Below are 23,466 nucleotides of genomic sequence, written 5' to 3'. Positions count from 1 at the left end.
GAGTTGGAGTTCCCCGGGGCTTCTGATAACCGCCCGCAGGGTCGTCGCATACGTCAAGTGCATCTGTAACTGACGCTCTCCAGTGAGTAAACGTATTTCTATTTATTTTTCCTGAGAATTGCTAAACACTTCATACGAATAGCACGTTTTGGTTATATTCTGTTTAAATAATGGCTACATGGCAAGAAGTTGTTGCGCAGAAGCGCGCGGACCGAGAGGTTCTGCTGGAGCCCTACAAGCTTGACGAGAAGCTGCTTCCGCCGGCGGACCAACTCTACGTGTACGATTTTATCGACAACGGCAACGCGGATACGCTCCTGAGCGAGAAGGATAAGGAAATTACCGCGATTGACGATATCGACGAGCTTGCGGCTGCGATTGCGGCAGGCAAGTACAGTGCAACCGAGGTCATTAGTGCGTATATCAAGCGAGCGACTGTCATTCACCAGTTGGTATGTTGCATCTAAAAGATGTTGTTCTGCTTGGTGCGGCTAATTAGGACATAGACAAACTGCTTCTCTGAAGTCGTGTTCGAGCAGGCGCTTGAGCGCGCGAAGTTTCTTGACGAGTACTTCGCGAAGGAGGGCAAGCCCATTGGCAAGTACCATGGTGTGCCATTGACCCTGAAGGATCAGTTTAACGTCTATGGCGTCGACACTACGCTCGGATACGTCGGCCGTGCGAACAATCCAGTCACCGATAAGTCGAAGGAAGCTGTTCTCGTCACCATTTTCGAGAAGGAAGGCGCGGTTGTCATTGCGAAGACGAACTTGCCGCAGAGTATCATGTGGTGCGAGACTAACAACCCGTTATGGGGCTGCACTGTGCACCCCCGCCGACGAGATTTCACCCCAGGTGGATCGACTGGCGGCGAAGCGTGCTTGTTGGCCATGAAGGGCAGCATAATGGGATGGGGTACGGATCTCGGCGGCAGTGTTCGTATTCCTCAGATCATGAATGGTGGTTACGCGCTGCGACCCAGTGTAAGATTTGGTGTTTCGTTCTGTCACGGAGTAATCGCTAACTAGAATCCAGGCCTGGCGTATTCCTTACGAGGGCGTGCCCGTCACGATTGATGGCCAAGAGCATGTTCCTAGTGTCATCGGCCCCATGACCCGCAACCTGAACACGACTCTCTCGATCATGAAGACTGTTATTGACAACGAGCCCTGGATTCTCGACCCGAAGTGCATCCCCATCCCCTGGCGTCAGGAGATCTATGACACCTACCTTGCTAAGAAGAAGTTCATCATCGGCGTGATGCGCGACGACGGCGTCGTGCGCGTGCACCCGCCAATCGAGCGCACGCTTAATGAAGCCGTTGCGAAGCTTCGCGCCGCCGGCCACGAGGTCGTGGAGTGGTCGCAACCTGACCTGCATCAGAACCTCGTGCCCATCCTCAACAGCTTTTACTCCGCCGATGGCGGAGTGGATGTCAAGACCGACGTCGGCAAGATGGGGGAGCCCTTCATGCCCTATGTCTACAAGATGGTCAACCGTGGCCCGCCTATCACCATTAACGAATACTGGCACAACTTGGTTCTGAAGCGCGAGCTCCAGAAAGAATACAACGACCGCTGGAACGCGTCCGGAGCGCTCACTGAGTCTGGCGAGCCTATCGATTTTATTCTTGCCCCTGGATGCCAGTATACTGCTGTGCCTCTGGGAAAGACCAAGTATGTTACGGCCTTCATGACTTCACCATCACACGGCGACTAACCAGTATTACTTAGTTGGGTCGGATACACTCGTGTCTGGAACGGTCTGGACTACACCGCCGTCGTGTTCCCCGTCTCCTCAGTCGACAAGGCTGTCGATTCGCTTAACGAGGAGCAGAAGGCCTACGTACCCCGCAACGACTGGGACGCCGAAAACTGGCCCCTTTGTAAGTATTGTTAAATTGCTCTACGCTGGAGGTCGATGCTAACGCGAAGTGAATAGACAACCCTGAGACCATGGACAAACTGCCTGTCAACCTGCAGATTGTTGGCGGCCGCTTGACCGAAGAGAAGGTTATGGCTGTCGCCAAGCGTATCGAGGAGATATTGAGCGCGTAGACCATATTTTATCGATCAGACTGTGAAAGGGAAGTTATCGAAAAGTTTTCTCATAAGGATTAGTGTGAGAGGAGAAGAGTGTCTACGAATTAATGTATACAGAAATATGCAAGCCCTAGATAAGGATGTTCTTTAATAACTACTCTACCCAATATAATATAACGCAACGCATTGTCAGATATACCCTCTACTTCAAATGCTCCACAAGCTACAAGCAGTCAATCACGGACAGAAGCTGGCGCCTCTGCCTCACCGCCATCCTGCATCGCCCACATAAACCATCTCATTCGCCGCTTGATTGCTTTCCAAGACTCCATCCCCACCAAAAATACAACCACGCTCGCAAACGCCAAACTCCATTCCCACGTAATCGGTCTCATCTTGAACACATCTGTGTTAAGCTTCGGGATATAAATGACTGGGATCACAGAAAGCATGCCGATTATGACGGAATAGAACAGAAACTTGTTCGCGTACAGGTCTCTAATGAACGGAAACCTAAAATTCTCGGTCGTAGTGGAGGACGACGTGTTGAGACGGAATAGCGACTGGCGCACGTCCTTGAACTCCCATGCGCTAACAAGAATCAACCAGGTAAGTTGCGCAAACATGGTTGATCTGGCTCGGAATACTGTGTAACAGCTGCTGTTATAACCAGAATTACAGTCGCGCCCAAGATCTCCGTTGCCGTGGCCGTAGATTATCACGCAGAAATTGATTAGACAGCATAATCCCTGCACAATCAGTTAGTCATGTCAACCACCAGGCCACAGAAATGAGCTTACCATTACTATTCCGTATACGATATTGTCAATCATAATTTCCCAAGTAAATATGCCTTTCTTCAAATTGTGAGGCGGTCTCTTCATAATAGATTTGCCCGCAGGTTCCATGCTCAGTCCAAAGGCCGGTCCAGGTGATGTGATCATGTTAATCCACAAAATCTGCAATGGCGCCAGCGGAAACACAGATAGGCCCGCTTCATCCTTGAATGCAAGGCCAATAATCAGTAAAATTACCTCGGCAACATTTGCCGTCAGCAAATGTAATACGAATTTCTGGATATTATCAAACATCCGGCGACCTTCCTCAATCGCTGAGACGATCGATGCAAAGTTGTCGTCGGTGAGCACTAGATCCGAAGCAGCCTTAGCCACATCCGAACCACCCATGCCCATAGCAATGCCAATGTCTGCGATCTTCAAGCTGGGTGAGTCATTTACGCCATCACCAGTCATTGCAGCATATTGCTTGCGCCTGTGAAGAGCTTCGATCATGCGTACTTTCGTGTTCGGCGCGCAGCGTGCGATGACGAGTGGGAGCGTGTCGAGGCGGTCAATCTCCGCATCGGAAAGACCATCAAATTCCGCAGCAGTCATCACGAGATTGCGTGCGGCACTGAGTGGAACTTCGTCCATAGACTTGGGGATAATGCCGACTTCTTCAGCAATTGCCTTCGCGGTGGCTGGATGATCGCCAGTAAGCATATGAACTTTGATGCCGGCATCTTTGCACTCCGCGACAGCATTTTTGGTCTCTAAACGAGGCGGATCGTAAATTCCAGCAAGCCCCAAAAAGCTCAAATTCCGCTCGATTGACTCTCGAGGAAAGTCCAGATAAGAAAGCTTTGGCGAAGTCTCCGTACGGCCCGCTATAGCCAATACGCGAAGCCCTTGGCTAGCCAGATCGGTGACAGTAGACATAATTTGCTCTTGGACTTCAGTTGTCATCTGGCAGTAGTCGCCGCCACATCCAACTCCAGTACAAACGCTCAAAATACGCTCCACAGCTCCTTTGCTAAGGACTTGAACTTCGCCGCGACTCTCTGATTTTTCGGGGGTCGGTGACTCAAAAATTACGGTCATCATCTTCAAATTCGAATCGAACGGATATTCAGCAAGTTGCGTCCAGCCTTGCTGAAGAAGATCCTTGCGACCGTAAGAAAACCGATATGCGAAAACTTGTAGAGCAATCTAGTGCTTGTTAGCAACAAATCAAGTTGATATAACGCACATGCTTTACCTCCGTAGGGTCACCACTCGTTAACCACGTATTTTCTGCACTGTCAAACCGGACGGTAGCCAAGCTGCATAACGAGCAAACTTTTAAAAACGCTGCTAGAGCAAGTGTGATCGGTGGTGGCAGAACTTTCGTCTGTTCTTGCGAGAGTTGTAAATCCTTCTCTTCCTGGTCCGCGATGACAGTCGCATCGACGCCCTTTTCCATATTCAAGCTTAAAACCTCTTCATTATGCTCATAGGACGAAGAGCAGCGGCGCTCAAGCAAAAGATTTCCCGACGTGGGGTCGTCGGAAAACTGAGAGCCTTCGAGCAGGTAATAACCAATGTTCGGAATCCAAGCCTTACGAACTAGCATCTTGCCCTGCGTAAGTGTGCCAGTCTTGTCCGAGCAAATATTGGTAACTCCACCGAGTGCCTCAAGCGCGTCAAGCTTGCGAACGATAACCTGCTTCGCAGCCATGCGACGCATCCCCACAGCCATAGTAATGGTGAGAACTGCAACAAGTGACTCCGGAATGATGGCGATGCCAACCGAAATAGCATAAATAGTAACTTCATGCGTCGCTTCGAAGTTGTTCGATCCAAACACAATCAATGCCAAGATGCAAGCAAACACGAGAAGGAGGTATGCAAGCATCGACAGCTTGCGCTGTAACGGTGTTCCATTCGTGATTCCAAGAAAACTGCCCAACCCGTCCCAAGACCGCCAAAATATGCCCTTAAAAAGTTGTAACGGACCGTACTTTCTCATGTTCATAGAACGGTGCTCTTTGCGATTCTTTCCAGAAAGTGACGCCGCGATTCTTCCAATCTCAGTGGCCATGCCCGTTGAGATAACGACGCCCTGTGCGCGCCCCTTCGTGACCGTCGATGACGAATATGCCAAGTTGATGCGATCTCCGACCCCAACATTATCGTTGAGAGGAAAAACAATCGCATGGTCCTTCAGCACTGGAAGAGACTCGCCGGTTAGCAAAGCCTCGTCGGTCTCAAAGTTCATAGTGTCGATCAGACGAAGATCCGCAGGCACGACGTCGCCAGTTCGAACTTGCACAATATCCCCAGGGACGACATTCAATGATGGAATGTGGTGTACCAAACCATCACGAATAACGTTAGCTGTTGGCGACGACATTGACCGCAAGGAATTGATCGTCTGCTCCGCTCGATATTCCTGGATCACTCCAACGACAACATTCAAGATCACGACCGCCGAAATGACTCCGCCTTCGACATAGTCATGCACTCCGAACGATAAAGACATAGCAAGAACTAATACCAAGCCCATTGCATTCACACACTGGCGACCGATGACGGTCACAAGAGATGCCCCGAATTGGCCATCGAGCTGGTTAGGACCGTAGAGCTCCAGCCGCCCGGCCGCCTCGGTCTGTGGAAGTCCTTGTTCAGCATCCGATCCAAGTTCACCTGAAAGCATATTAGCATGTAAGACCTAAACAAGCGAATAGAGAATACTGACCTAATACGGAGAGGTACGGTAGCTGATACACAGGTGCTGTAAACGCGTACTGTACGCCTAATTGCTTCTTCTTAACCATGATCAAATTGTGCCGACTCGTGAAGTAAGTTGAAAGAAGCCAAGATAGGTTGTTGTTTAAGGTATATGGGACAGTTGGTTGCCGTCCAATATCCCGATCGTACTTTGCAGTAAACGTGTTGCGAACAGGGGAGCAACGAAGTTTTATAATTCAACGCCGGCGAGCCAAGCGTTACCAAGGATGCGCAAGAGCACCCGTCGTCGACGATGCGTTCGCACCGCTGCCCAGGTAGACATCCCGAGCGCTGACTTGGCTGGTTGCTATATCAAACGCATCGAACAGCAACTATGTCAGCAGCAATACAGTTGTATCAGATTACTTCCCACGCAGACGACTACATATCGGAATTCACAGTCACTTCTGCCACAGACAAGTCCATGGACCCTGGGTATTGGAGTGAATATTGGAAGAACAGGGCGCGCGCACACATATGCGTCCCCAGAGTTTACAGTGGGAAGTTCGCGTAGACTTGCGCACAGCAGGGCGCGCCACGAGCGAGGGTCTTGGTCTACGATCGTGATTCATATCTCCGCTAATCACATACAGCTAAACTTAAAATGGCGTTAGTCTACTTTGAGTACCTACCTGCTGGTTACGGACGCTACGAAGTTATAGTTGACCCATGCCTCTGTGACTTGTGAGCTGTGAACTTCATTATGACGTCATTTCCCCGCCGTCCTCCTCTGCCGTCGAGCGAACGCGGCCACGTTTCAAGCTCCGAATACTCTCTTGCTTTCTACGTCATGCGCGAACCGTTGCATCTCAGCAGACTTTAGTTCGTTGTCGATGATCTGCGACGCTAACTGATTCTTCAGCCCTACCTCCGTACCAGAGAGCTTGCAATTTGGCATCATACCGGACGGCTACAGCCATGATATGGTATGATATATTAGGCTATCTTGCTAGATACATTGTAAACGAGTGCATGTGTAAAATTCGTCAATACATCAGCTATCTGCCTAAGCTAAGAACTTGCCGAGAGCAGGCAAAGTGGCGATTTAAGAAGAAGTTAAATATGCCGACAGCCTCTTGGCGGCCAAGTGCTTTACAACGATTGCACTCTGATGGCAATATCATTCACCAATTAGAAAGTAGATAGCACAAAGACTTTCAGAAGTAGGAGAGTCTGTAAATTGTTGCAGACTTAGGATGTCTCTCACAAGACTCTGCAAGTTCTTGGCTTGGGATTGACGCGTGCAGTGAGGAGAAGTGCGAAGTGGTCCCACTCCTGCACTGTCGCTGTGCTGATGAATATGCTGGTCTGTGTCAGGAGATGGTTGATCAAGTAATCTTGACCGTACTTGCCATCGGTAGCCAGACTGGCAGGAGAACGTGAGTATATAGGCGCCAGTGGAGCCAGTGTAGAAGAATAGAGTTTGCAGGTCATCCATCGCGGTGAGCGGCCTCTTTCTCGCGTACTCGAGCTTTCCACGGCTGAGCACCTTCTGCCACCGTACCACCACCCGATTGTCGCACAACTGTCATAGATATCTGCGACTTTCAAGAGGATGCGTGCCGCGATATCCCTTACTGCCCGGGCACGGAGCCGGACCGCTATGCCGGAGGTGAACGTGTTGCCACCGCTCCCGCTGTACCGCCGAATATTGCGAGCACACCGACGTCTGCCGCCGGAGCACCGCTTTCTTGGCGACCAATATGTGAAAGCGGAGTTCAGATTGCACCGAAGCATTGATAATCCTTTACAGATTATTGGATTTTTGAGCAGCTGGCAGCAGTACGTGGAACAAATCGAAGGCGACAACTGGAAGGACGCAAAGCTGGACATGCAGAAGCTGGAGAAGATGTCGGACCAGCAGATCATTCAGGTATTGAAGATTTTGCTAACGCTCTGGTTGCATATTATTCTGACACTTTTTTATTCTAGTTCTACGAGCTTATGCAATCAGCCAAAGGCCTCGACTCAGAGTATTCTTCGCATTTCATCGACGCCGACAAGCTTGCCAAGAAGGAAGCCGTTGCTGACAACAACGACGAGAAAAAATCTAAATAGAGTAACTACTGGGAGTTTAGATAATTGTACATTAGACGAACGGGAGGAACAGCTATGCATTTTTGATATATTGTACAGTCTTTTTGAAGTCTATATAATATTTACAGAACATCTTCTTCAACTGCTACCTTAGCGTCTCGATTTTCCCGTCTTCACTTCACGCTCAACGATTTCACCGATGCCGCCAATTTCCTCATACTGATCCTCCAATCGACGGATCTCCTCCCATCTCTCCCACCATCTCTCTTCGCAGAGCTCGAACGCATCACGCTTCAACTCCTTTGCGCGCTTCGTAGAATCTTTGTTGTTAGATATAGCCCATTCCATAAACGCGGTCCCAGTGCGTGCGTAAAATGCGCGAAGATTTTCAAACGGACGAGGATGTGGTAGATAAGGTCGAGGATCAGTGTCTGTGAGACTTAGTTCATCAGCCGCTTCAGAAACCATTTCTACATCATCCACGTGCACCTCGTCCGGCGCTTCTTCCACTTCGTCGCCATCCTCCTCTTCTCCGTCGTCGTCATCTTCATCGTCATCTTCGTCCCCCTCGTCGTCGCTCTCATCAGCATCGCCCTGTGCACGAACTAGATCGTCCGCAAACGCTTCCCAAATAACTTTCACGCCATCTAGTTTTCCCAGATCAACAGCGTACATGCTATCCAAACAGTATTCGTGATCTCCTTTCTCCCAAACTCCGCCATAGATGTATAGCGTATCCTGAAGAATCGCTGTAGCAGCGTTAAACCGCTCATGTGGCAGACTCAGAGTCGTAGGAAATTCGACTTTCATAACATCATCTTCTGCATCTGACATCAATTCATCATCACCGGCGTCTCTACTGTTACCAACCGCGTTCATATCAGAATCTTCTCCTAAAATCCGTGACAAATTCTCCTCTAGCTCGCTGCTTCTGCCCTTAACATTTCTCTCAACAGGAGCTTGCTGTTGCCTTCTCGGTGTACGGAGAGTTAGAGGGAACCACTTGTTCGTCAAAATTTGGTACGCGTACAAGTCGTTATAAAACACGGAATCAAGAGTCTCTTCGGTCTCCTCGGTATCATAAACGCCTCCAAAAAGAATTCCTCGTCCTTTGTGATAAACCATGGAGCAGCCAACACGCGGAGACGGGCCCCATGCGCTCTTTCGCTTCCGTTCCCAGCGCGCAGTTTTCAGATCAGAAGTAAGCTTCAATGCCCAGCAATCGGTGTGCACTTTACCGACGATTTTCTTCTGCGAAGATTTGACTTTAGAATAGCCGCCCCAAACTAGAGCTCCTTCTTCGGTCGGAAGAAACGAGTGACCAGATCTGGCATCCGGTCGCAACGCGCTAGGCGGCAGCTCGATTTGAGTCCACTTATACGTCGACATATCAAACGCCCATAAATCGTTAACGTATGTAGTCGAAGACGCCAAATCTCTGAATCCTCCATGCAGCAGGATGTAGTTCTTCCAATAGGTAAGTCGATGACCAGATCTCGCTGACGGCGATTTCTTAAGCTCTAGTTTCGACCATTCTCTTGAGGTTGAATCAAATAACCAAGAATCTCCGTAGTGATAAAATGTATTTTGCTTTGGTGATGAGAACTCGCCTCCAAAAAGTAAGATCAGTCCAGTTGACGGATGCATGCACATGGCGTGGCCCGAACGAGGTAGCGGTGCATTTGGTGATGTCACTTGTCTCCAAATGTTCGTGTCCACGGAGTACACATACAGGTCATTGTAAAATTCTGAGAGACCGGCTGCATTGACGGATTCTCCTCCGAATAAGATAAGTTCTTTACGTCCGCTCTGTGGTGGTGATGGTACGAGCGCAGCGTTGAGTCGCTTCTGCGGTCTTTCGCACTGTGAAATAGTAACCGCTAGAAAGCTCGCTTGCTATAGAATACAGCATTAGCACCCCTTTCACACATGAAGTTGCGTTTTCGCTATATACCTCTTTCGCATACTCAGCGAGGATGTCGTCAACGTTGCGGTCATCTGCATCTTCCTCATCCGCTTGCTTAGCCGCTTTCTTCTTGTTCTTCGAAGCAGACTTCGTCTGCGCTTTCAAAGCCTTCTCTGCTTTGAGAGCTTTTTTTGATGCTGATTGCTTTTCTTTTTTCTTCGCCATGCCTTTCTTTCATCTACCTAGTTAGCACAGTGGTGGTCTACCGGCTCTACTTTTGATGTCAGATCGCCGTGGGAACTAAAATTTAGTTAACAGACTCGAAGAGCAGTCAACCAACGAGTCTCCACTCAATTACAAAGATCAATTACAAAGAGTTCACAAAATTATTTTCATTGGTTCAAACATATGCATCACGTAGATCCGATTCACTGCCAACCAACTAAATCATCATTCCATTGACGCGTCGCACGCAGGGTGTGATAATTAGTGAATGCAGGGAATTAGTTAACAAGTCAACGAATTTAGTAAACCAACGCCGTATCCTGGCCCTAACCCCATAGTGTGTCACAATTTCCCTTCACGGCATACTGGTAGGTAGTACTGGCTCGACGCAACGCGTTGATTCAGCTTCTCGGAATCGAATTATTCACGAAACAATCTATTCGCCCTCAGCTGCAGACTATGACTCGTGCAGATGTTACTCACTACTTTGGCGCGGGCCCGGCCTTACTACCGACAGCTGTGCTGAACCAAGCGGCTCTAGATCTGCTCGACTACAAAGGCTCAGGGCTCGGACTGGGTGAGCTTTCGCATCGCTCCGCGCTGGCAGTTGGCGTTGTTGATTCTGCCAAGGCAAATCTCAAGTCACTACTGGACATACCGGATACTCATGAGGTTTTCTTTATGCAGAGCGGCGGCACTGGCGAGTTTTCTGCAACCGTCTACAACATGCTTGCCGCCTTCGCGCACAAGACCGGCAAGAAGGGAAAGGCTGACTACCTCATCACTGGTTCTTGGAGCGAGAAAGCCGCCGAAGAGGCTCGGAGATTAGGTGTTGATGTTAACGTTGCTCTTGACTCGCGAATCGCTCGTGAGAATCATAAGTTTGGTTCCCTTCCTCCGCCCTCTACGTGGAAATTCGGTAGTGCTGAGGATACTGCTTATGTATACTACTGCGACAACGAGACTGTCAACGGCGTTGAATTTCCCTACGTGCCTCCAGTTCCTGAGGGAGTCGAGCTAGTCGCAGATATGTCCTCAAATATTTTGTCCAGGGCTGTGGATGTGTCTAAATTTGGTTTGATATTTGTGAGTAACCGCATGCTTGCTTGAAAGCCAAGGCTTTTACTAACAGCCATCCACAAAGGCTGGTGCTCAAAAGAATATTGGAATTGCTGGCGCAACAGTCTGCATCATAAAAAAGTCACTTCTCACAAAGGCCAGTGACAGTGTTCTGAACGAACTCGGCGTTCCAATCGCTCCCCTCGTTTTTGACTTTCCAACTATTGTCAAGAACAATTCGTTGTACAACACTCTCCCCATATTCAATGTTCATGTCGTTAATCTCACTACGAGCGCACTGATCGCTGCCGGCGGAATAAAGGCGCAGGAAATTATGAGTGGCGCGAAGGCAACGAAGCTCTATGATGCACTAGATTCGGTGCCAGCTGGCACTTTTGGTCTTGCAGTTGACAAGGACTGCAGAAGCAGAATGAACATCGTATTCACTCTCCCGACTGCAGAAAAGGAAAAAACGTTCTTGGAGGGCGCCAAAGCAATTGGGCTAACTGGTCTGTCTGGTCACAGAAGCGTTGGTGGCATCAGAATATCAAACTACAACGCGGTTAGCGAGGCCAGCATTGATCTACTAGTCCAATGGCTCAAGGACTTTAGTGTACTAGCCTGAAAATCCGTTCTCTATTCAAGACGATTACGACTTAGATTATTTGTATACGTTTTTGTAAAATATCCTCTCACTAATTATGGAAGTCTTTCTGGTTATGTTTTAAACGGCTTAGCCTAATTTACTGACTACCGATTATACGTTGAAACATAGTATGTGATGTTGTTAGCTTCGTCTAATCCAGCTATGTTCACAATGAAACTTAAAGATGTTCGATCAGTGATGCCTATTCATAATTAGTTTAGCCAACTGCAATAATATAGAATAGGAAGCTCACAAAGAACCATTTGCATCACCACTGGATGTATTCGCAGCACGCTGTACAACTCCTTGGCGTCCACTAGAACCGATGCGAATTCGTCTGGGTCTCGCTGTGCGAGATCAGCTTCACTGACTTCCTGCCGTGTGGTATCCTGCGCAACAGCTAATCCAGTCCATTTCGTGTCCACTTTAACGTGATCATTTTGAACTCCAATTCGTAAAATGCCCGCGTTGTTCGCGGATATCTCAACTTTTGGCCCTAAGTTTCGATACCGCTCGCAGATTTTCAATATGCTAGGCAACTGTAATGTTGTAAACAGTAACACGTCAGCATCATGAAGCTCTGGCTCCACAGTTGCTTTGAGTTGCTCAAATTTGTAAATTCTGATAGGAATCGTCTGAACAATTTTCGCGCGTCTGCCATCAGAAGTAGAACGGCCATCCACTGAGAGCATAATATAGGGCATGTCGTTTCGCTTAACAAGCTTCATCTTGACTTGAGAACCCACTCCAAAGCTGCCAGTTGCAAAAGATTTCATAGCTCTGACAAATATATCTAAAGGTAGCTCAAACGCGATCCGAGCGCCTTCTAATGAGCGCAGACGCATGTGCGAGAGTATCTCGCTTGTGTCTAAGTGGCTGATCCAGAACAGCTTAGCACGATTTCACCTGACACATATATGGTAACGTATACTTACGCCCATACTTGCATTCCACTATCGGTAATCGAGACAATAGTAAGTCGTTCCTTCTCGATCATAAAGAGACATGTCTTGCGGACAAACGACAGGGCGTAGCTGATCTCTATATCAGGCCTATCTTAGTCGACCGACGAGTCAATAGGGCCTTCAAACTATCAACTGACCTCTAAATACATCCGCATTGGGAACATTTGCTGAGAAGAGCATAAGAAGTGCTCTGCCGCTCGTAGTTCGTGGTGTTGATTTCCAAATGGTCACAGCAAACGTGCACCTACATGAATCCCACAACCAACTTCGCACGCGTCTAGTTACAGTTTTCTGCGAAACTTAAAATCGCTAGGTCGCGCCTCCCAAGTCCACGCCTAGCCTCAAATCTTGATTTATGATACAGAACCAACCCATAGTTTGATTACACCTATCCTTAGGTCTCCTGTTATTTGTACCGAAAAGTCGCATCATAAAATGTTATCGACTTGGCTGTAATTATCCAAAACCAAGCGGTACATAAAACTTGGCGAGTATCCCCCCCTCAATGATAGCGTTAGTCAATAAAGGACAATTGAGTTATTCCAAAGTGGGAGATCACTTACAAGTTTGTAAGATAAATATCCACCAGCTCTGGAGGAACATAGTCGTATAATGGATTAACTACGTTGACTCTGTCAACCAAGTTGCCTGTGTAATCAGTTAGAACAATACGGCCATATGTCGAATCAAACGTGAGCGCACCATCTTCAAAAGCAAGAACTTTCCCAGTGTCTCCAACTTCCACAAGGCTGTCCGGATTAAAAGGATACATCGGTGACAGCTTGTAAAGTCCTGTGCACACAACTACCGGAGTCCTATGAACATTCGCGCATTGACAGATCATTGCCGAGCCAGAAGTCGCAAGTAAGCCTCCATTAGCCAAAACTGATTCTTGTTAATAAAAGGACAGTACAAAAGGATGAATTTACTTACCAGCACATGTTCCTAAAATAACTTTACCGACACGTCCCATTATCGAATAAATCATAGCATCGGGAATCACGGTCGTCTCAATACCGGCTTGCGCAAGTTTCAGCGCAAATTCGTGAGTCGACTCGATATCATTGGGAAACACTTCGGCAACGAGGACCGTGAATTTTCGCTTCTGAGCAGCCTTCAAAAGGAATTTCAATATCGTGTTCGAATTGGGGGTTGCGGTTAGAATTGTCTCGCTGCAATACTGTTAGATCGTCAATTTTCGAGACTAATGCAGCTTGACTTACTTCTCGTGAATCATTTCCACACCCATACCGGATATGCTCTCCTCCGAGTTCCGTAGTTCGTCGATCAGTTCTTGAATACCTTCGATGATGTATGGCTTCAAATCCTTCTTTATGCCTCGTGCTGATGGCGGCGGAGTAGAGTCCGACGATTCTGCAGCGTCGTTCTCCAACAGCAGACCGAACATGGATGTGAATAGCGGTGAGTTTGCGCCGTCTGTGGATTCGTTCTCGTCTGTGTTCTCCGACTCCCAACGAATAATTGACAAAACACGGCGAACGATATTTCCGCATGTAAGTTCTAAATGGTAGTTAGATAAGAGAACAGTGTATCACTACAATTGGTAGGTACCTCTAGGCTGCGCACTCTGTAGCCGCTTGCCCTGTATCTTGATTTGTGTAATCAATTGCTCGACATGTGTCCATCTAGCGACAGATACAACACGAAGTAGCAGCTGCGCAGTCGCCAACGCAGTTGCCCGTGATCCATGGATCTGTCGTCGCTTCATTTGCCTGTAGCATAGAACAATATTAGTAACCGGAGCTACTAAAGACTGATCTATTGAACGACTCACGATATGAAGAGCTCGATATGTGTATTTAAATCCGTCTCCTTGTCTCTACCGCTATGAGATGACGTCGTGTAGGACATTTTTCTGCGTTTTAGAAGTCAATATGGACGAAATTGGCGATCAATGATCCGTTGGAGAACCGTAAACTAAGAAACTTTGTGATGCCTCTGCTCAAGGTTTGAAGGACTCAACTTTGACTACAAAGTGCGCTCAGTTCTGGCTTAAACGTAGAATACGTGTATATTTATGGCGTGAAATTTCACAAGATTGGTCCACCACCAAAACCTAAACTCGAATCCTTGTCGCGCTCCTACGCGCATCTCGTCGAACGCAAACTCACTCTCATCTGAACGGAAATTTACCTCAGTTATGGCGAGCACCGCACCAGCTGCAATTTATGGAGGAGGTGTGTGTCTATTCTTATCATATCATGCTGAATTTTAATTGGTTGCTTACGTCTGTGCCTTGTTCTAGACGAGATCTCTGCGCTGGTGATCGATCCTGGCAGCTCCTGGACACGCGTCGGCTTCGCAGGCGAAGATACGCCGAAGGTTGTCATACCAACGTCCTACGGCAAGGAAGGTGATCACGTATATGTTGGCGATAATGACGTGCACGCCCCCCGACCGGGCATGGAGATCGCAAACCCCATGATTGATGGCTGTGGTATGTACGGTGTCGAGATGGAGAGTATATGTCGTTCCTAACTCATTGGTAGTCGATGACTGGGATAAGACAGTGAAAATATGGGATTTTGCACTTTCGAAACGGTTATATGCAGATCCCAAGGAACACCCGTTGCTGGTCACCGAGCCTTCGTGGAATCCACCAAAGTCTAGAGAAAGAGCAGCCGAAGTCGCTTTTGAAGAACTAGGTGTCCCTGCATTTTATCTCGCCAAGAACGCTGTTTGTGCTGCGTATGAACGTCATTGTACTGACTGTATTTATGTGTATATGTCTTACGAATGATTTAGATTCGCTTGTGCCAAGCCGACTGCTTTGGTTGTGGATGTCGGGAGCGCAGTCGCGTCTGTCACGCCTGTCATTGATGGATTGGTTCTGAAGAAGGGTACGCACCGCTAGTACTTGATTTAGGGATTGTCTATTAACAGCGGCATTTAGCGACCTTCCATAATAATCTAGCAGGCGATAATGTCAACAGTCACTTAAAGTACCTATTCAACAGCAGAGGCATCGCACTGACTCCTCACTTTATGATTTCCAAAAAAATTTCTGTCGATGTTGGACAACCGCCAAACGCAACTCTGAAATCGATTGAAGGTCTTACCAGTAGCTTCATGGAGTTCGAAAGGGAGCGCATTCTACATGAGTTTAAGGAAAGCACAAGCCAGCTCCTCGAACTTCCGTACAGCGATAGCGTCGCGAACACAAAGCAACCTCGTTCTTTCGAATTTCCCGACGGATATAATCTTAATTTTGGCACTGAGCGATTTATTACTACCGAACCTTTGTTTCAGCCCCAGAAATATCCATTGCCGGATACTTCGCTCGATACAAATCTCCAGGGAATTGCTGAGTTGATTACATCCAGTGTTGCAGCATGCGATGTTGATCCTAGGTCTACTCTTGTGAATAATGTAGTGTTGATCGGCGGCTCCACTTTACTTCAAGGATTCACGGAACGAGTAAACTCTGAAATGATCGCGAGTTTCCAAGGTATGAAAATCAGAATTCTAGCTCCGGGAAGCTCTTCAGAGCGCAAATATGCTTGCTGGATTGGAGGAAGTATCTTGGCTAGTTTAGGTACATTTCATCAAGTAAGTTATAGTATTTGATTGGTTCTTTTTGTCGATTTTTACTGACATTTTACTAGATGTGGATAGGAAAGAAAGAGTACGAGGAGGTTGGCGCCGTCATTGTGGAGAAACGTTGCAAGTAAGCGGGCGCCTGTGAGGTTCAGTTATTCAAGAGATATAGGTTGTAAGATAGAGATGACAGTCGCGATTATTTTAGATATGAGAGATATCGTTACCAGTGTTATTGTATCGCTGAATGTAAATTATGACGTGTTAATAAATGGTGGCGGAGAAGAGTAGAATTTCGATACTGACTGAAGTAGCCTGATCACCATGGAACTCGGTATAGAACACATATACCACACTGAAGCGTAACTATCAGATAAACACGTATACTTGATTACTTCTTGTTTCGCCATGAGAAATTCGAACTTCAGCTCTTGCTTTTTGATATCCAGTCTCGCTGTACGAATTACACAATCCTTGCTGAGCATATCCGCAGTCATCGTCTCAACAATCCACGTTCGCTCGATGATGAAATGGACACCTCTGCTTGCTAAAACGAAAGTATTTCATTCTAGTGGGTTAGATTTTGTAACCGGATATCTGGTACTTCTCGTACGTTCTCTCATTATAGACGTAATGAACAGATAGATCAGTTGCTTAACGCCAAAACAGGGGATTTTCTCCGCATTTGCGAGTGCGTTCATCGCCGTGTCGCTAATGATAGCGGATCGTGTTGGAGGCGAATCCAATGTTTATTTTAAACCTCAACGAGCTATTGTTCCGGATATCATATTTTCCATTTTGTGGTCTCTAGCGGCGCCATTGATGGTGATTGAATCGCCGGATAAGGAGCAAGAGTTGCTTTCGTATTTGCTACTCTGTGCAACATGCGGATCTGCTTTGTCAGTAGAATACATCTCTGTTGCTTTTCCGTTTGCTGACATCTTTATAGACTTTCGTGGGCAGTCTCCCTCGGCATTGATTGGTACTACTACGAGATTGTTGAAGGAATTCATCAGCCAGAAAGTGAGCTAAATGAACGAAAGAGTGGAGAGGGCGCCTCAAGAGCGAAGTATACATACGCGTACCATCCGTATGGCCAGAGATTAGATCCGTATTTATTGTAGCGGAATGTGTACTGCACAGACACGACGTTGCTCTGCATCACGAACGCGATCAGCGAATTGTAATACCCGAACGGAACGGCAAAGAACCAAATGCATGGATAAGAGCAAGTAACATTGTCTGTCTCCTCTTGGTCGATTTTACTATTGTACAGTACAGAAGTATCCCATAATCAAATCATACAACTTTATGCGAACCACCAGATTCCAGCGCAGATCTGTGAAACAGAGCATTGCGTAACCTGAAGCAATCCATTTCACAAACCACACACAAATGCCCGGAACATCGATAACTTAGGCCACCTAAAACCCTCTTGGCGCGCCCCGTCCGCGACCTCCACGTCCTCGTGGTCCGCCTCCACGCGGGCCGCCTCTTGCACCGCCGCGTGCAGCGCCACCACGGGCTTTAGAACCTGGTTCTCCTCGCTTCTTGTTTTTCGGCTTTGGTCCGTCATCAACCAATAGCGTGTTTAATGGCAATGAATCTGGAAGGATGAAGTAACGAATTGTGTTGCCGCGGATGTTGATATAGTCTAGTGACATGGGATCCCGATCCTTTACCGTCATTTTAACAGTCTTAAGGGTCGTGTTCATTGTCGGTGCGACGGATACTATCGTGCCCGAAACAATTGTGCCTGAGGGATCAAGTCAGATATGCAACTTCGAGGCGTTCGTGCTTACATACCATTCTTCAACTCGACCTGAACCGTCTCCGAATTTAATTTCATAAGAAACCTGTAGCAACCATATTAGAATCAATCTATGGCCTTCAAGGGCGATATAGATCCGAAATAGCACGCGCGCAAGGAGCGAACAATAACAATTGTCTGGATCACCAACACCAGCACAGTCACACTCACCGAACCAACTTCATTTTGTCGAGATCCGCGAAAACTTCGGCTTATGTTCGCGTTATGTATGTACAAACTGGTCAGATCAATATAAACTTGACCAGCCTAATTTGACATCTGCTCTGAATCGTGGAATGGTCGCGAGCTCGAAAACGTGGAACGAACAAAATTGAACCGCGCAGGAGTAAACTCTAATTTTATAGCCCTAACCCCTGTCAAAGAGCGTACAAAATGCTGATATCATGAACTCATGTTCACGCAGGCACTCCGGCAATAGAACAATAGTGAGCTTCTCTTGCATGTCGACCTACGCAAATCAGAGGAAGATATAACTATATCATTATGCTATATTACACATGCATGCTTTTAGCACCGTATATTTATGCCTGCTCGTTCTTCTCCCGCTCTGACTTCAAACATGACCTGTACTCCAACCGACAGGATCAGGGTGGCATAGATTAAATAGACGACACCTAAATATGTTAGAACAGTCACGTACTCTCCTATAAATGCGAATTCACAACTTACCCATCCATGAACTAAAGATATCACGAATCATGTCCCACATGCCATCTAAGCCGATCGCAAATCCCACCAAGTTTGCAATCATCAACATGTAGATGTTCATTACACCTCCAAATGCGCACATGTATCTGTAAATTGGCCGAGAGGCCCACTGCGACAAGAAGAACTGTTAGCAGATGAGATTATTTGGAAAACATGACTAGTACTAACCTTCTTTGCCGGGAAAACCAACTTCGCCACGACTTCTGGGATAACAAACAGCGTAATGAGCCATCCCCATGCTAATAGCCGGAGTTGTATATCGTGCCAGAATGCAACAAATGTGAATACAAGCAACATGTTCTGGATAGGATGCTTCGCACCGCCGAGAGGTACGTAGATATATCGAACGGTCCATCTGTGAAAACTTCTGTGCCACGCTCGCCAAAATCCTGAAGCTGAATAGTTATTGCTCATGCAACGCAGCATATTCTCCGGTGGATCTATCTTATCGAGTAGTGACCAGAATCGAAAAAATCGCCAAGGAATCAGTAGCTTAAGCCATATCGTCTTCAAGTTGAAAAACGCAGCCATGGTGATCTGAATAGAAGACAACCCTTCCCACGCATGTGCATTTGTCAATGCGACAACGTACATATAGTGAAGAATGAGCTCCATTACAAAAATGCAAATGAGCGTCCGTAGACCATATAACAGTGTCCGCCTCAAGCTAACTGAAGGTAGAGGACGTTTGCTTTGGTACATGAAGTCGTTAAAAGTAAGAATTGGTCCTGCGATGTACAACGGCGTGTACAACAGATACGCCAAATAATTTTTGAAATTGTATTCTGCCGTTGGTGGGCCGATGTCAATTCGATCGCGTTCGGTGATCTCTTTTTCATCTCGTTGCTTCTTCTAACAGGCATTAGGTAGGTTCAGTATAACCACTACATAAGCACGTACTCACCTCTATGTCAGTGTTACTTGCCACGCTTTCGTAGTAATCAAAGTTGAAGCTGATCATCCGCAGAATAGAGAAGTTGAAAGTCACATCCCACCGGGGAAGGAGACCACAATAGCCATCCTAAATTTCGTTAGCTTTTGAGAAGTGCGCCACTGGCCACGAGATCATACCAAAACGCCGAGAATTGGGTGTATGTTGCCATAGCGATAGCCTTCATACCACTCGTTCAGAAATAAAATCAATATCGAATATAGCCACGTTAGAGACAGTCCAAGGCGCCTGTTGGTGACCTTCACCGCCAGAAGGAATGAGATGGAGTAAATCACCAGGATCTTGATGACGCTAAAACCGTGGAGCGCTGTAAGGAATATGCAAGCAAACACGAGGTCAAAAGTAGTGCGCGGGATAGAAAATCGGTTTGCCACACGGCGGAGAGTATAATGTAGAAAGACTGTGCCCGTGAGGATAGGAAGATTGTTTCTGAAGCCGGCATATTGCATGTCCGAATTGTCCTGCAGCTTGCGCGTCAGTAATTGGAAGATGGTATGTCTACAGGGCAACAACTTACAACTTTCCGTCCTAAAATCCAGCCCTGCTGAAGTTTGTGCGCATACATTTCGTAATTAAGACTGTGTTCTATAATGTCAGCTCGTTAGTACGATGTTGCTGCTCACTTCAACAGAGAGATCCCCTACCATTGCTAGCGCTGACCGCAGCAAAAATCATCTGCGGCACAATCACCATGTGTACAATGATGTAAAATATAAACTCGGGTGTCCGCCATCGCGATGGAGGAGCATTCTTCTTTGTTTGATTGATGGCATCTTGTGACGACGGGATCAGACGTGTGTCGAGCACCTCGAGAGAGAACAGCTGGAGGGGATTCATCATGTTGTTTCGCCCGCCTAGTAACACGGAGATTTCGTCGTCAATTGAATAGCTTTATGAGCAATGGGACTCTGTCAACAATTTGAACAAGAATGATAGTAACCAAGAACGTTCAGATGAGTACAACTATCATGACGTTACGTAGACGACGGGCTGCCTTTGCTTCCAAGTCTTGGCCGAAGCTGCTGTTCTTAGAAATTGCACGTGCTCGCTAGGGTGCCCCAAGACAAAACGAGAAAAGCTGATCAAGCGACTGGTTATTATCTCGGGTCTCATTGCACTCCTCCCAACGGAGCGAGGCTCAGAAGACGCGTTGATACTTTCGTTCCGTGGCGCTCGCGAACCCAGTCTTGCTGCTGAATCGATCTGCGAGAAATACCGCACAATTGGCACTTGCTGTTCCTACCGCCCGTGTCACGCAGTCTGTATGACCACTGCAAGGAAATTCGTCGAATTTTAGGACCGAGGACTTGCCGCTTGTAGGGAGGTCCTTGCTCTCAGTCATAAGGTGGCACAATGGGTGTGATCTCGACGATTTTCTCGGAAACCGGTCTTCTGGCATTGATATATGCGTCAAGTGATGTCCATTTACTATGTTTTCAAAAATTCGTTCGCATGTTTGCCTATGGACAGGTTACAATTATTTTGGCATTGTTTTTCTCGGCATTGGGAATCCGTGACGATAAGATTGGACTGCTGATGACGTGCACATTGCTGGGCGATGTAGTGATATCGTTCATTCTGACACTCGTTGCCGATAAAGTCGGGCGCAGAAGAGTCCTCGGTATTGGCGCCATTTTAATGGCCATATCAGGCTTGATATATTCGTACTCGACGAACTATTGGCTGCTTCTCGGCGCAGCTATCATTGGTGTGATATCGCCGAGGTAAGTGCTTGTCCTCTGCAATTGAGCGTGTTGATTTGCTGATATATACACTTTCAGTGGAAATGAGATTGGTCCGTTCAACGCAATTGAAGAATCCATCGTGGCTCATTTATCAGACCTCAGCGATCGCGCTCAAATCTACGCCTGGTACACGCTCTTGGGCAGTTTTGGTGCTGCATTGGGAACAATCTCTAGTGGATATATCATACAATTTCTGCAAAGCACATATAACTGGACTGATATAACTGCATACCGTCTCATTTTTGTTTTGTACAGTATTATTGGAGTCGTGAAGTTCGCTTGTACTCTCATGTTGTCTCCAATGACTGAGCTGGAAGTGGCGCCTGAGATGCAGTCAACGCAGTTGCAGAATTCGGCGAATTCGGAAGGAGCAGGATCGACGAGCCGGAGTGGAGATCAAACAAGTGGTGAAGCATACGCTATGCAAAATATGGGCAAGGCGGGAGAAGATCGCGACTCCATGGAGCAAGACGATGCTACGGATCGACGCGAATTGCTAGACGAGATGAACACCTGGTCGTCGGCGAAAAAGCGACCAAAATGGCTCGCCTGGTTGAATTACATGCCTCACTATTCAGCAAGGACGGTGCGAACGGTTGGGCTGTTGATTTTGTTGTTTGCGCTCGATTCGTTTGCATCTGGCGTTGCGACGCAGTAAGTTCGGCCAGTCTATTGGGTAAGGTACACACCTAAGTACTAACTTTCTGCAGGACATGGGTTGCGTACTACTTTGCAAACAGATTCGAAGTGACTGAAGCTACTTTGGGTACGCTGTTCTTCTTTACCAACATGATATCTGCAGTATCGTCTCTGGTTGCAGCATCGATATCCAAGCGGCTGGGACCGATTGTCACCATGGTTGCTACGCATTTGCCATCTTCGATTGTTCTCTCCATTATTGGTTTCCCATCAAACGTCAAGGTCGCCATGGCATTGTTAATAATCCGATTCTGCACCGCGTCCATGGACAAGGTACCACGGCAAACATTCCTAAGCTCGATCGTTACTAAGGAAGAGCGAACGAGTGTCATGGGCATCGTCAATGTCGCTAAGACTCTTGCGCAATCTGGCGGCCCTAGTGTCATGGGGGCATTTGCGTTGAAGGGGATTATGAAGTTTGGATTCCTGCTTGCTGGTCTGTGCAAGATTGTCTACGATCTCTCGCTGTTGGTTACCTTCTTGGGTGTGCAACTGTACAACAACTAAGCGGAGCGCAACCAGCTACGGACAGTTAAAGTGACTATTGCGTACTAGAGTATGCACATACGTACGTATACAACCATGTAAAGCAGAAAGGGGGTGTCGCCAGTATTGATACCGCCATGCCAAAAACTCTCGGTCGTCTCCCCCCGAAGCTACACTGTGAGGAGCGACTGTGTGAAGCCTTGCAGTCACGCTCGTATGTTATGAACGGGATATGAAAACCGGACAAGCTACAAACAGCCAGATTCAACATATCTCAGCGAGTAGCTAATACTAGTGCTCGGCAAGGAATATGAAGAGCGACAAAGTCAGATAGGAAAGATGGTCCACTTGTTAGGCCCGATCTTGCGTGGGGTGCGCAGCATAAGCTTAAAGTTCGCGCCTGACATATACCTCTTCGTGGGGGAGCCGTTGGGGGCGCCGTAGAGGAAGCCGAAACTCCCAATGTACGCCCTAACCTGATGCTCTGTCGACCGGATAGCTGCTGCCAGTGTCAAATGTTGACGAGCACGGTGCGCACCATCCGCCGTGAATCTGGCCGCTTGCAGACCCGTACCCTAGCATTACGCGTAAATTGGCACTCTAACGGGAGTTTAGAAGTATTCAGATATTCCGGCTGAGTCCCGCCGGCCGGATCGGGATAAGCCGGGGAATCGCCGGGACGACCGCGGTTGCGGCGCTCGGAAGCCGTGGTTAGCTACCCGGCTGCTGTGCGTTCGCCGGCATCCCCGATGCCGTCCGTCTGCTGTCGACAAACTTCGTTAAGACACAGGCGCGAGCTGTCGTGGACGAGAAGTTGATCCTTGTCGCTAAAGGAGGATACAGTGGCCGGTAGCAAATTCCAGAGCAATCTCGGAAGACGGCCCGTGACGCGTGCGGCCGGCCGGTGCGACACAAGTGTGTGTCTTCCGTCCGGGTGTCCGAGGTGTGTTGTTGTGTCATACGGCAGCATCGCGATGGCGACCTTAGCGTATTGTGTTCACCCCGCATTCTTGTTTTCGCTGTTCACACGCCGGTCCACGGCCCGTCCCACGGCAGTAT

At 47.7% G+C, this 23,466-nt stretch overlaps 12 protein-coding genes across 12 annotated transcripts; 6 read left to right on the top strand and 6 right to left on the bottom strand.

The window, feature by feature from the left end:
• The first annotated feature begins 28 nt into the window (after window positions 1–28).
• Window positions 29–2,238, top strand: V1518DRAFT_411690 (amidase signature domain-containing protein). The gene is made up of 5 exons (XM_066902914.1): window positions 29–452; window positions 507–983; window positions 1,036–1,676; window positions 1,734–1,885; window positions 1,942–2,238. Exons 1-5 carry the CDS (start codon window positions 171–173, stop codon window positions 2,055–2,057), a joined length of 1,668 nt encoding a protein of 555 aa, XP_066761176.1. The 5' UTR covers window positions 29–170; the 3' UTR covers window positions 2,058–2,238.
• V1518DRAFT_390853 (uncharacterized protein) lies at window positions 2,167–6,100 on the bottom strand. The gene is made up of 4 exons (XM_066901758.1): window positions 5,559–6,100; window positions 4,080–5,506; window positions 2,843–4,030; window positions 2,167–2,791 (listed from the first exon to the last, which is right to left on the bottom strand). The coding sequence occupies exons 1-4, from the start codon at window positions 5,635–5,637 to the stop codon at window positions 2,276–2,278; spliced, it is 3,210 nt and encodes a 1,069-aa protein (XP_066761175.1). The 5' UTR covers window positions 5,638–6,100; the 3' UTR covers window positions 2,167–2,275.
• A 665-nt stretch (window positions 6,101–6,765) lies between these two features.
• V1518DRAFT_155193 (ACN9-domain-containing protein) lies at window positions 6,766–7,648 on the top strand (the record flags this gene model as incomplete). The annotated part of the gene is made up of 2 exons (XM_066900789.1): window positions 6,766–7,463; window positions 7,523–7,648. The coding sequence occupies exons 1-2, from the start codon at window positions 7,146–7,148 to the stop codon at window positions 7,646–7,648; spliced, it is 444 nt and encodes a 147-aa protein (XP_066761174.1). The 5' UTR covers window positions 6,766–7,145.
• A 40-nt stretch (window positions 7,649–7,688) lies between these two features.
• V1518DRAFT_411683 (uncharacterized protein) lies at window positions 7,689–10,025 on the bottom strand. The gene is made up of 2 exons (XM_066902913.1): window positions 9,582–10,025; window positions 7,689–9,523 (listed from the first exon to the last, which is right to left on the bottom strand). The coding sequence occupies exons 1-2, from the start codon at window positions 9,756–9,758 to the stop codon at window positions 7,778–7,780; spliced, it is 1,923 nt and encodes a 640-aa protein (XP_066761173.1). The 5' UTR covers window positions 9,759–10,025; the 3' UTR covers window positions 7,689–7,777.
• Window positions 10,026–10,105: 80 nt separating this feature from the next.
• V1518DRAFT_390847 (pyridoxal phosphate-dependent transferase) lies at window positions 10,106–11,686 on the top strand. Its single transcript, XM_066901757.1, has 2 exons — window positions 10,106–10,844; window positions 10,903–11,686. The coding sequence occupies exons 1-2, from the start codon at window positions 10,218–10,220 to the stop codon at window positions 11,440–11,442; spliced, it is 1,167 nt and encodes a 388-aa protein (XP_066761172.1). The 5' UTR covers window positions 10,106–10,217; the 3' UTR covers window positions 11,443–11,686.
• Window positions 11,435–13,013, bottom strand: V1518DRAFT_411679 (checkpoint protein Hus1/Mec3). The gene is made up of 4 exons (XM_066902912.1): window positions 12,566–13,013; window positions 12,399–12,504; window positions 11,717–12,339; window positions 11,435–11,665 (listed from the first exon to the last, which is right to left on the bottom strand). Exons 1-4 carry the CDS (start codon window positions 12,606–12,608, stop codon window positions 11,568–11,570), a joined length of 870 nt encoding a protein of 289 aa, XP_066761171.1. The 5' UTR covers window positions 12,609–13,013; the 3' UTR covers window positions 11,435–11,567.
• V1518DRAFT_155035 (uncharacterized protein) lies at window positions 12,558–14,467 on the bottom strand. Its single transcript, XM_066900788.1, has 7 exons — window positions 14,224–14,467; window positions 14,001–14,161; window positions 13,652–13,949; window positions 13,362–13,600; window positions 13,131–13,313; window positions 12,992–13,076; window positions 12,558–12,929 (listed from the first exon to the last, which is right to left on the bottom strand). The coding sequence occupies exons 1-7, from the start codon at window positions 14,298–14,300 to the stop codon at window positions 12,857–12,859; spliced, it is 1,116 nt and encodes a 371-aa protein (XP_066761170.1). The 5' UTR covers window positions 14,301–14,467; the 3' UTR covers window positions 12,558–12,856.
• Window positions 14,468–14,475: 8 nt separating this feature from the next.
• On the top strand, window positions 14,476–16,286 carry V1518DRAFT_411673 (actin family). Its single transcript, XM_066902911.1, has 6 exons — window positions 14,476–14,626; window positions 14,695–14,886; window positions 14,939–15,137; window positions 15,195–15,289; window positions 15,343–15,998; window positions 16,055–16,286. The coding sequence occupies exons 1-6, from the start codon at window positions 14,590–14,592 to the stop codon at window positions 16,118–16,120; spliced, it is 1,245 nt and encodes a 414-aa protein (XP_066761169.1). The 5' UTR covers window positions 14,476–14,589; the 3' UTR covers window positions 16,121–16,286.
• Window positions 16,287–17,291, top strand: V1518DRAFT_411669 (uncharacterized protein). Its single transcript, XM_066902910.1, has 3 exons — window positions 16,287–16,595; window positions 16,656–16,885; window positions 16,936–17,291. The coding sequence occupies exons 1-3, from the start codon at window positions 16,395–16,397 to the stop codon at window positions 17,108–17,110; spliced, it is 606 nt and encodes a 201-aa protein (XP_066761168.1). The 5' UTR covers window positions 16,287–16,394; the 3' UTR covers window positions 17,111–17,291.
• Window positions 16,976–18,106, bottom strand: V1518DRAFT_411667 (uncharacterized protein). Its single transcript, XM_066902909.1, has 3 exons — window positions 17,968–18,106; window positions 17,793–17,842; window positions 16,976–17,742 (listed from the first exon to the last, which is right to left on the bottom strand). Exons 1-3 carry the CDS (start codon window positions 17,979–17,981, stop codon window positions 17,411–17,413), a joined length of 396 nt encoding a protein of 131 aa, XP_066761167.1. The 5' UTR covers window positions 17,982–18,106; the 3' UTR covers window positions 16,976–17,410.
• Window positions 18,107–18,281: 175 nt separating this feature from the next.
• On the bottom strand, window positions 18,282–20,681 carry V1518DRAFT_411664 (MBOAT, membrane-bound O-acyltransferase family-domain-containing protein). Its single transcript, XM_066902908.1, has 7 exons — window positions 20,122–20,681; window positions 19,995–20,062; window positions 19,597–19,938; window positions 19,430–19,546; window positions 18,694–19,377; window positions 18,487–18,634; window positions 18,282–18,431 (listed from the first exon to the last, which is right to left on the bottom strand). The coding sequence occupies exons 1-7, from the start codon at window positions 20,315–20,317 to the stop codon at window positions 18,325–18,327; spliced, it is 1,662 nt and encodes a 553-aa protein (XP_066761166.1). The 5' UTR covers window positions 20,318–20,681; the 3' UTR covers window positions 18,282–18,324.
• On the top strand, window positions 20,490–22,888 carry V1518DRAFT_411663 (major facilitator superfamily domain-containing protein). Its single transcript, XM_066902907.1, has 3 exons — window positions 20,490–21,201; window positions 21,259–21,876; window positions 21,933–22,888. Exons 1-3 carry the CDS (start codon window positions 20,831–20,833, stop codon window positions 22,426–22,428), a joined length of 1,485 nt encoding a protein of 494 aa, XP_066761165.1. The 5' UTR covers window positions 20,490–20,830; the 3' UTR covers window positions 22,429–22,888.
• The last annotated feature ends 578 nt before the right edge of the window (window positions 22,889–23,466 follow it).

This window comes from Limtongia smithiae, assembly GCF_038497785.1.
Source record: "Limtongia smithiae strain NRRL Y-17922 unplaced genomic scaffold V1518scaffold_2, whole genome shotgun sequence".
NCBI lineage: Eukaryota > Fungi > Ascomycota > Lipomycetes > Lipomycetales > Lipomycetaceae > Limtongia > Limtongia smithiae.
Note: the sequence above shows the minus strand (reverse complement) of the source record. Positions and strands in the feature narration are given on the sequence as shown.

Bases quoted from the DNA above. Each gene is read 5' to 3' on its own strand.
- V1518DRAFT_390853 (XM_066901758.1), bottom strand. From the start codon at position 5,637: ATGGTTAAGAAGAAGCAATTAGGCGTACAGTACGCGTTTACAGCACCT. The intron at 5,507-5,558 runs GTCAGTATTCTC...ATATGCTTTCAG, and splicing joins ACCGTACCTCTCCGTATTAG to GTGAACTTGGATCGGATGCT. The intron at 2,792-2,842 runs GTAAGCTCATTT...CTGATTGTGCAG, and splicing joins TCGTATACGGAATAGTAATG to GGATTATGCTGTCTAATCAA.
- V1518DRAFT_411669 (XM_066902910.1), top strand. From the start codon at position 16,395: ATGAGAAATTCGAACTTCAGCTCTTGCTTTTTGATATCCAGTCTCGCT. The intron at 16,596-16,655 runs GTACGTTCTCTC...ACGCCAAAACAG, and splicing joins CCGGATATCTGGTACTTCTC to GGGATTTTCTCCGCATTTGC. The intron at 16,886-16,935 runs GTCAGTAGAATA...ACATCTTTATAG, and splicing joins GCAACATGCGGATCTGCTTT to ACTTTCGTGGGCAGTCTCCC.
- V1518DRAFT_411679 (XM_066902912.1), bottom strand. From the start codon at position 12,608: ATGCTCTTCTCAGCAAATGTTCCCAATGCGGATGTATTTAGAG. The intron at 12,505-12,565 runs GTCAGTTGATAG...GGCCTGATATAG, and splicing joins CAATGCGGATGTATTTAGAG to AGATCAGCTACGCCCTGTCG. The intron at 11,666-11,716 runs GTGAGCTTCCTA...AATTATGAATAG, and splicing joins GGTGATGCAAATGGTTCTTT to GCATCACTGATCGAACATCT.
- V1518DRAFT_411690 (XM_066902914.1), top strand. From the start codon at position 171: ATGGCTACATGGCAAGAAGTTGTTGCGCAGAAGCGCGCGGACCGAGAG. The intron at 453-506 runs GTATGTTGCATC...ATTAGGACATAG, and splicing joins CGACTGTCATTCACCAGTTG to ACAAACTGCTTCTCTGAAGT. The intron at 984-1,035 runs GTAAGATTTGGT...ACTAGAATCCAG, and splicing joins GTTACGCGCTGCGACCCAGT to GCCTGGCGTATTCCTTACGA.
- V1518DRAFT_411664 (XM_066902908.1), bottom strand. From the start codon at position 20,317: ATGATGAATCCCCTCCAGCTGTTCTCTCTCGAGGTGCTCGACACACGT. The intron at 19,378-19,429 runs GTGAGTACGTGC...AATGCCTGTTAG, and splicing joins CAAGTAACACTGACATAGAG to AAGAAGCAACGAGATGAAAA. The intron at 18,635-18,693 runs GTTAGTACTAGT...TTCTTGTCGCAG, and splicing joins TGGTTTTCCCGGCAAAGAAG to TGGGCCTCTCGGCCAATTTA.
- V1518DRAFT_411683 (XM_066902913.1), bottom strand. From the start codon at position 9,758: ATGGCGAAGAAAAAAGAAAAGCAATCAGCATCAAAAAAAGCTCTCAAA. The intron at 9,524-9,581 runs GTATATAGCGAA...TGTATTCTATAG, and splicing joins TCGCTGAGTATGCGAAAGAG to CAAGCGAGCTTTCTAGCGGT.
- V1518DRAFT_155035 (XM_066900788.1), bottom strand. From the start codon at position 14,300: ATGTCCTACACGACGTCATCTCATAGCGGTAGAGACAAGGAGACGGAT. The intron at 13,950-14,000 runs GTACCTACCAAT...ACTACCATTTAG, and splicing joins ACAGAGTGCGCAGCCTAGAG to AACTTACATGCGGAAATATC. The intron at 13,314-13,361 runs GTAAGTAAATTC...AACAAGAATCAG, and splicing joins TATTTTAGGAACATGTGCTG to TTTTGGCTAATGGAGGCTTA.
- V1518DRAFT_390847 (XM_066901757.1), top strand. From the start codon at position 10,218: ATGACTCGTGCAGATGTTACTCACTACTTTGGCGCGGGCCCGGCCTTA. The intron at 10,845-10,902 runs GTGAGTAACCGC...CCATCCACAAAG, and splicing joins CTAAATTTGGTTTGATATTT to GCTGGTGCTCAAAAGAATAT.
- V1518DRAFT_411667 (XM_066902909.1), bottom strand. The intron at 17,743-17,792 runs GTATGTAAGCAC...TTGATCCCTCAG, and splicing joins TCAGGTCGAGTTGAAGAATG to GCACAATTGTTTCGGGCACG.
- V1518DRAFT_411663 (XM_066902907.1), top strand. From the start codon at position 20,831: ATGGGTGTGATCTCGACGATTTTCTCGGAAACCGGTCTTCTGGCATTG. The intron at 21,202-21,258 runs GTAAGTGCTTGT...ATACACTTTCAG, and splicing joins ATTGGTGTGATATCGCCGAG to TGGAAATGAGATTGGTCCGT. The intron at 21,877-21,932 runs GTAAGTTCGGCC...AACTTTCTGCAG, and splicing joins GCATCTGGCGTTGCGACGCA to GACATGGGTTGCGTACTACT.
- V1518DRAFT_411673 (XM_066902911.1), top strand. From the start codon at position 14,590: ATGGCGAGCACCGCACCAGCTGCAATTTATGGAGGAG. The intron at 14,627-14,694 runs GTGTGTGTCTAT...GCCTTGTTCTAG, and splicing joins AGCTGCAATTTATGGAGGAG to ACGAGATCTCTGCGCTGGTG. The intron at 15,290-15,342 runs GTACGCACCGCT...AGCGGCATTTAG, and splicing joins TGGATTGGTTCTGAAGAAGG to CGACCTTCCATAATAATCTA.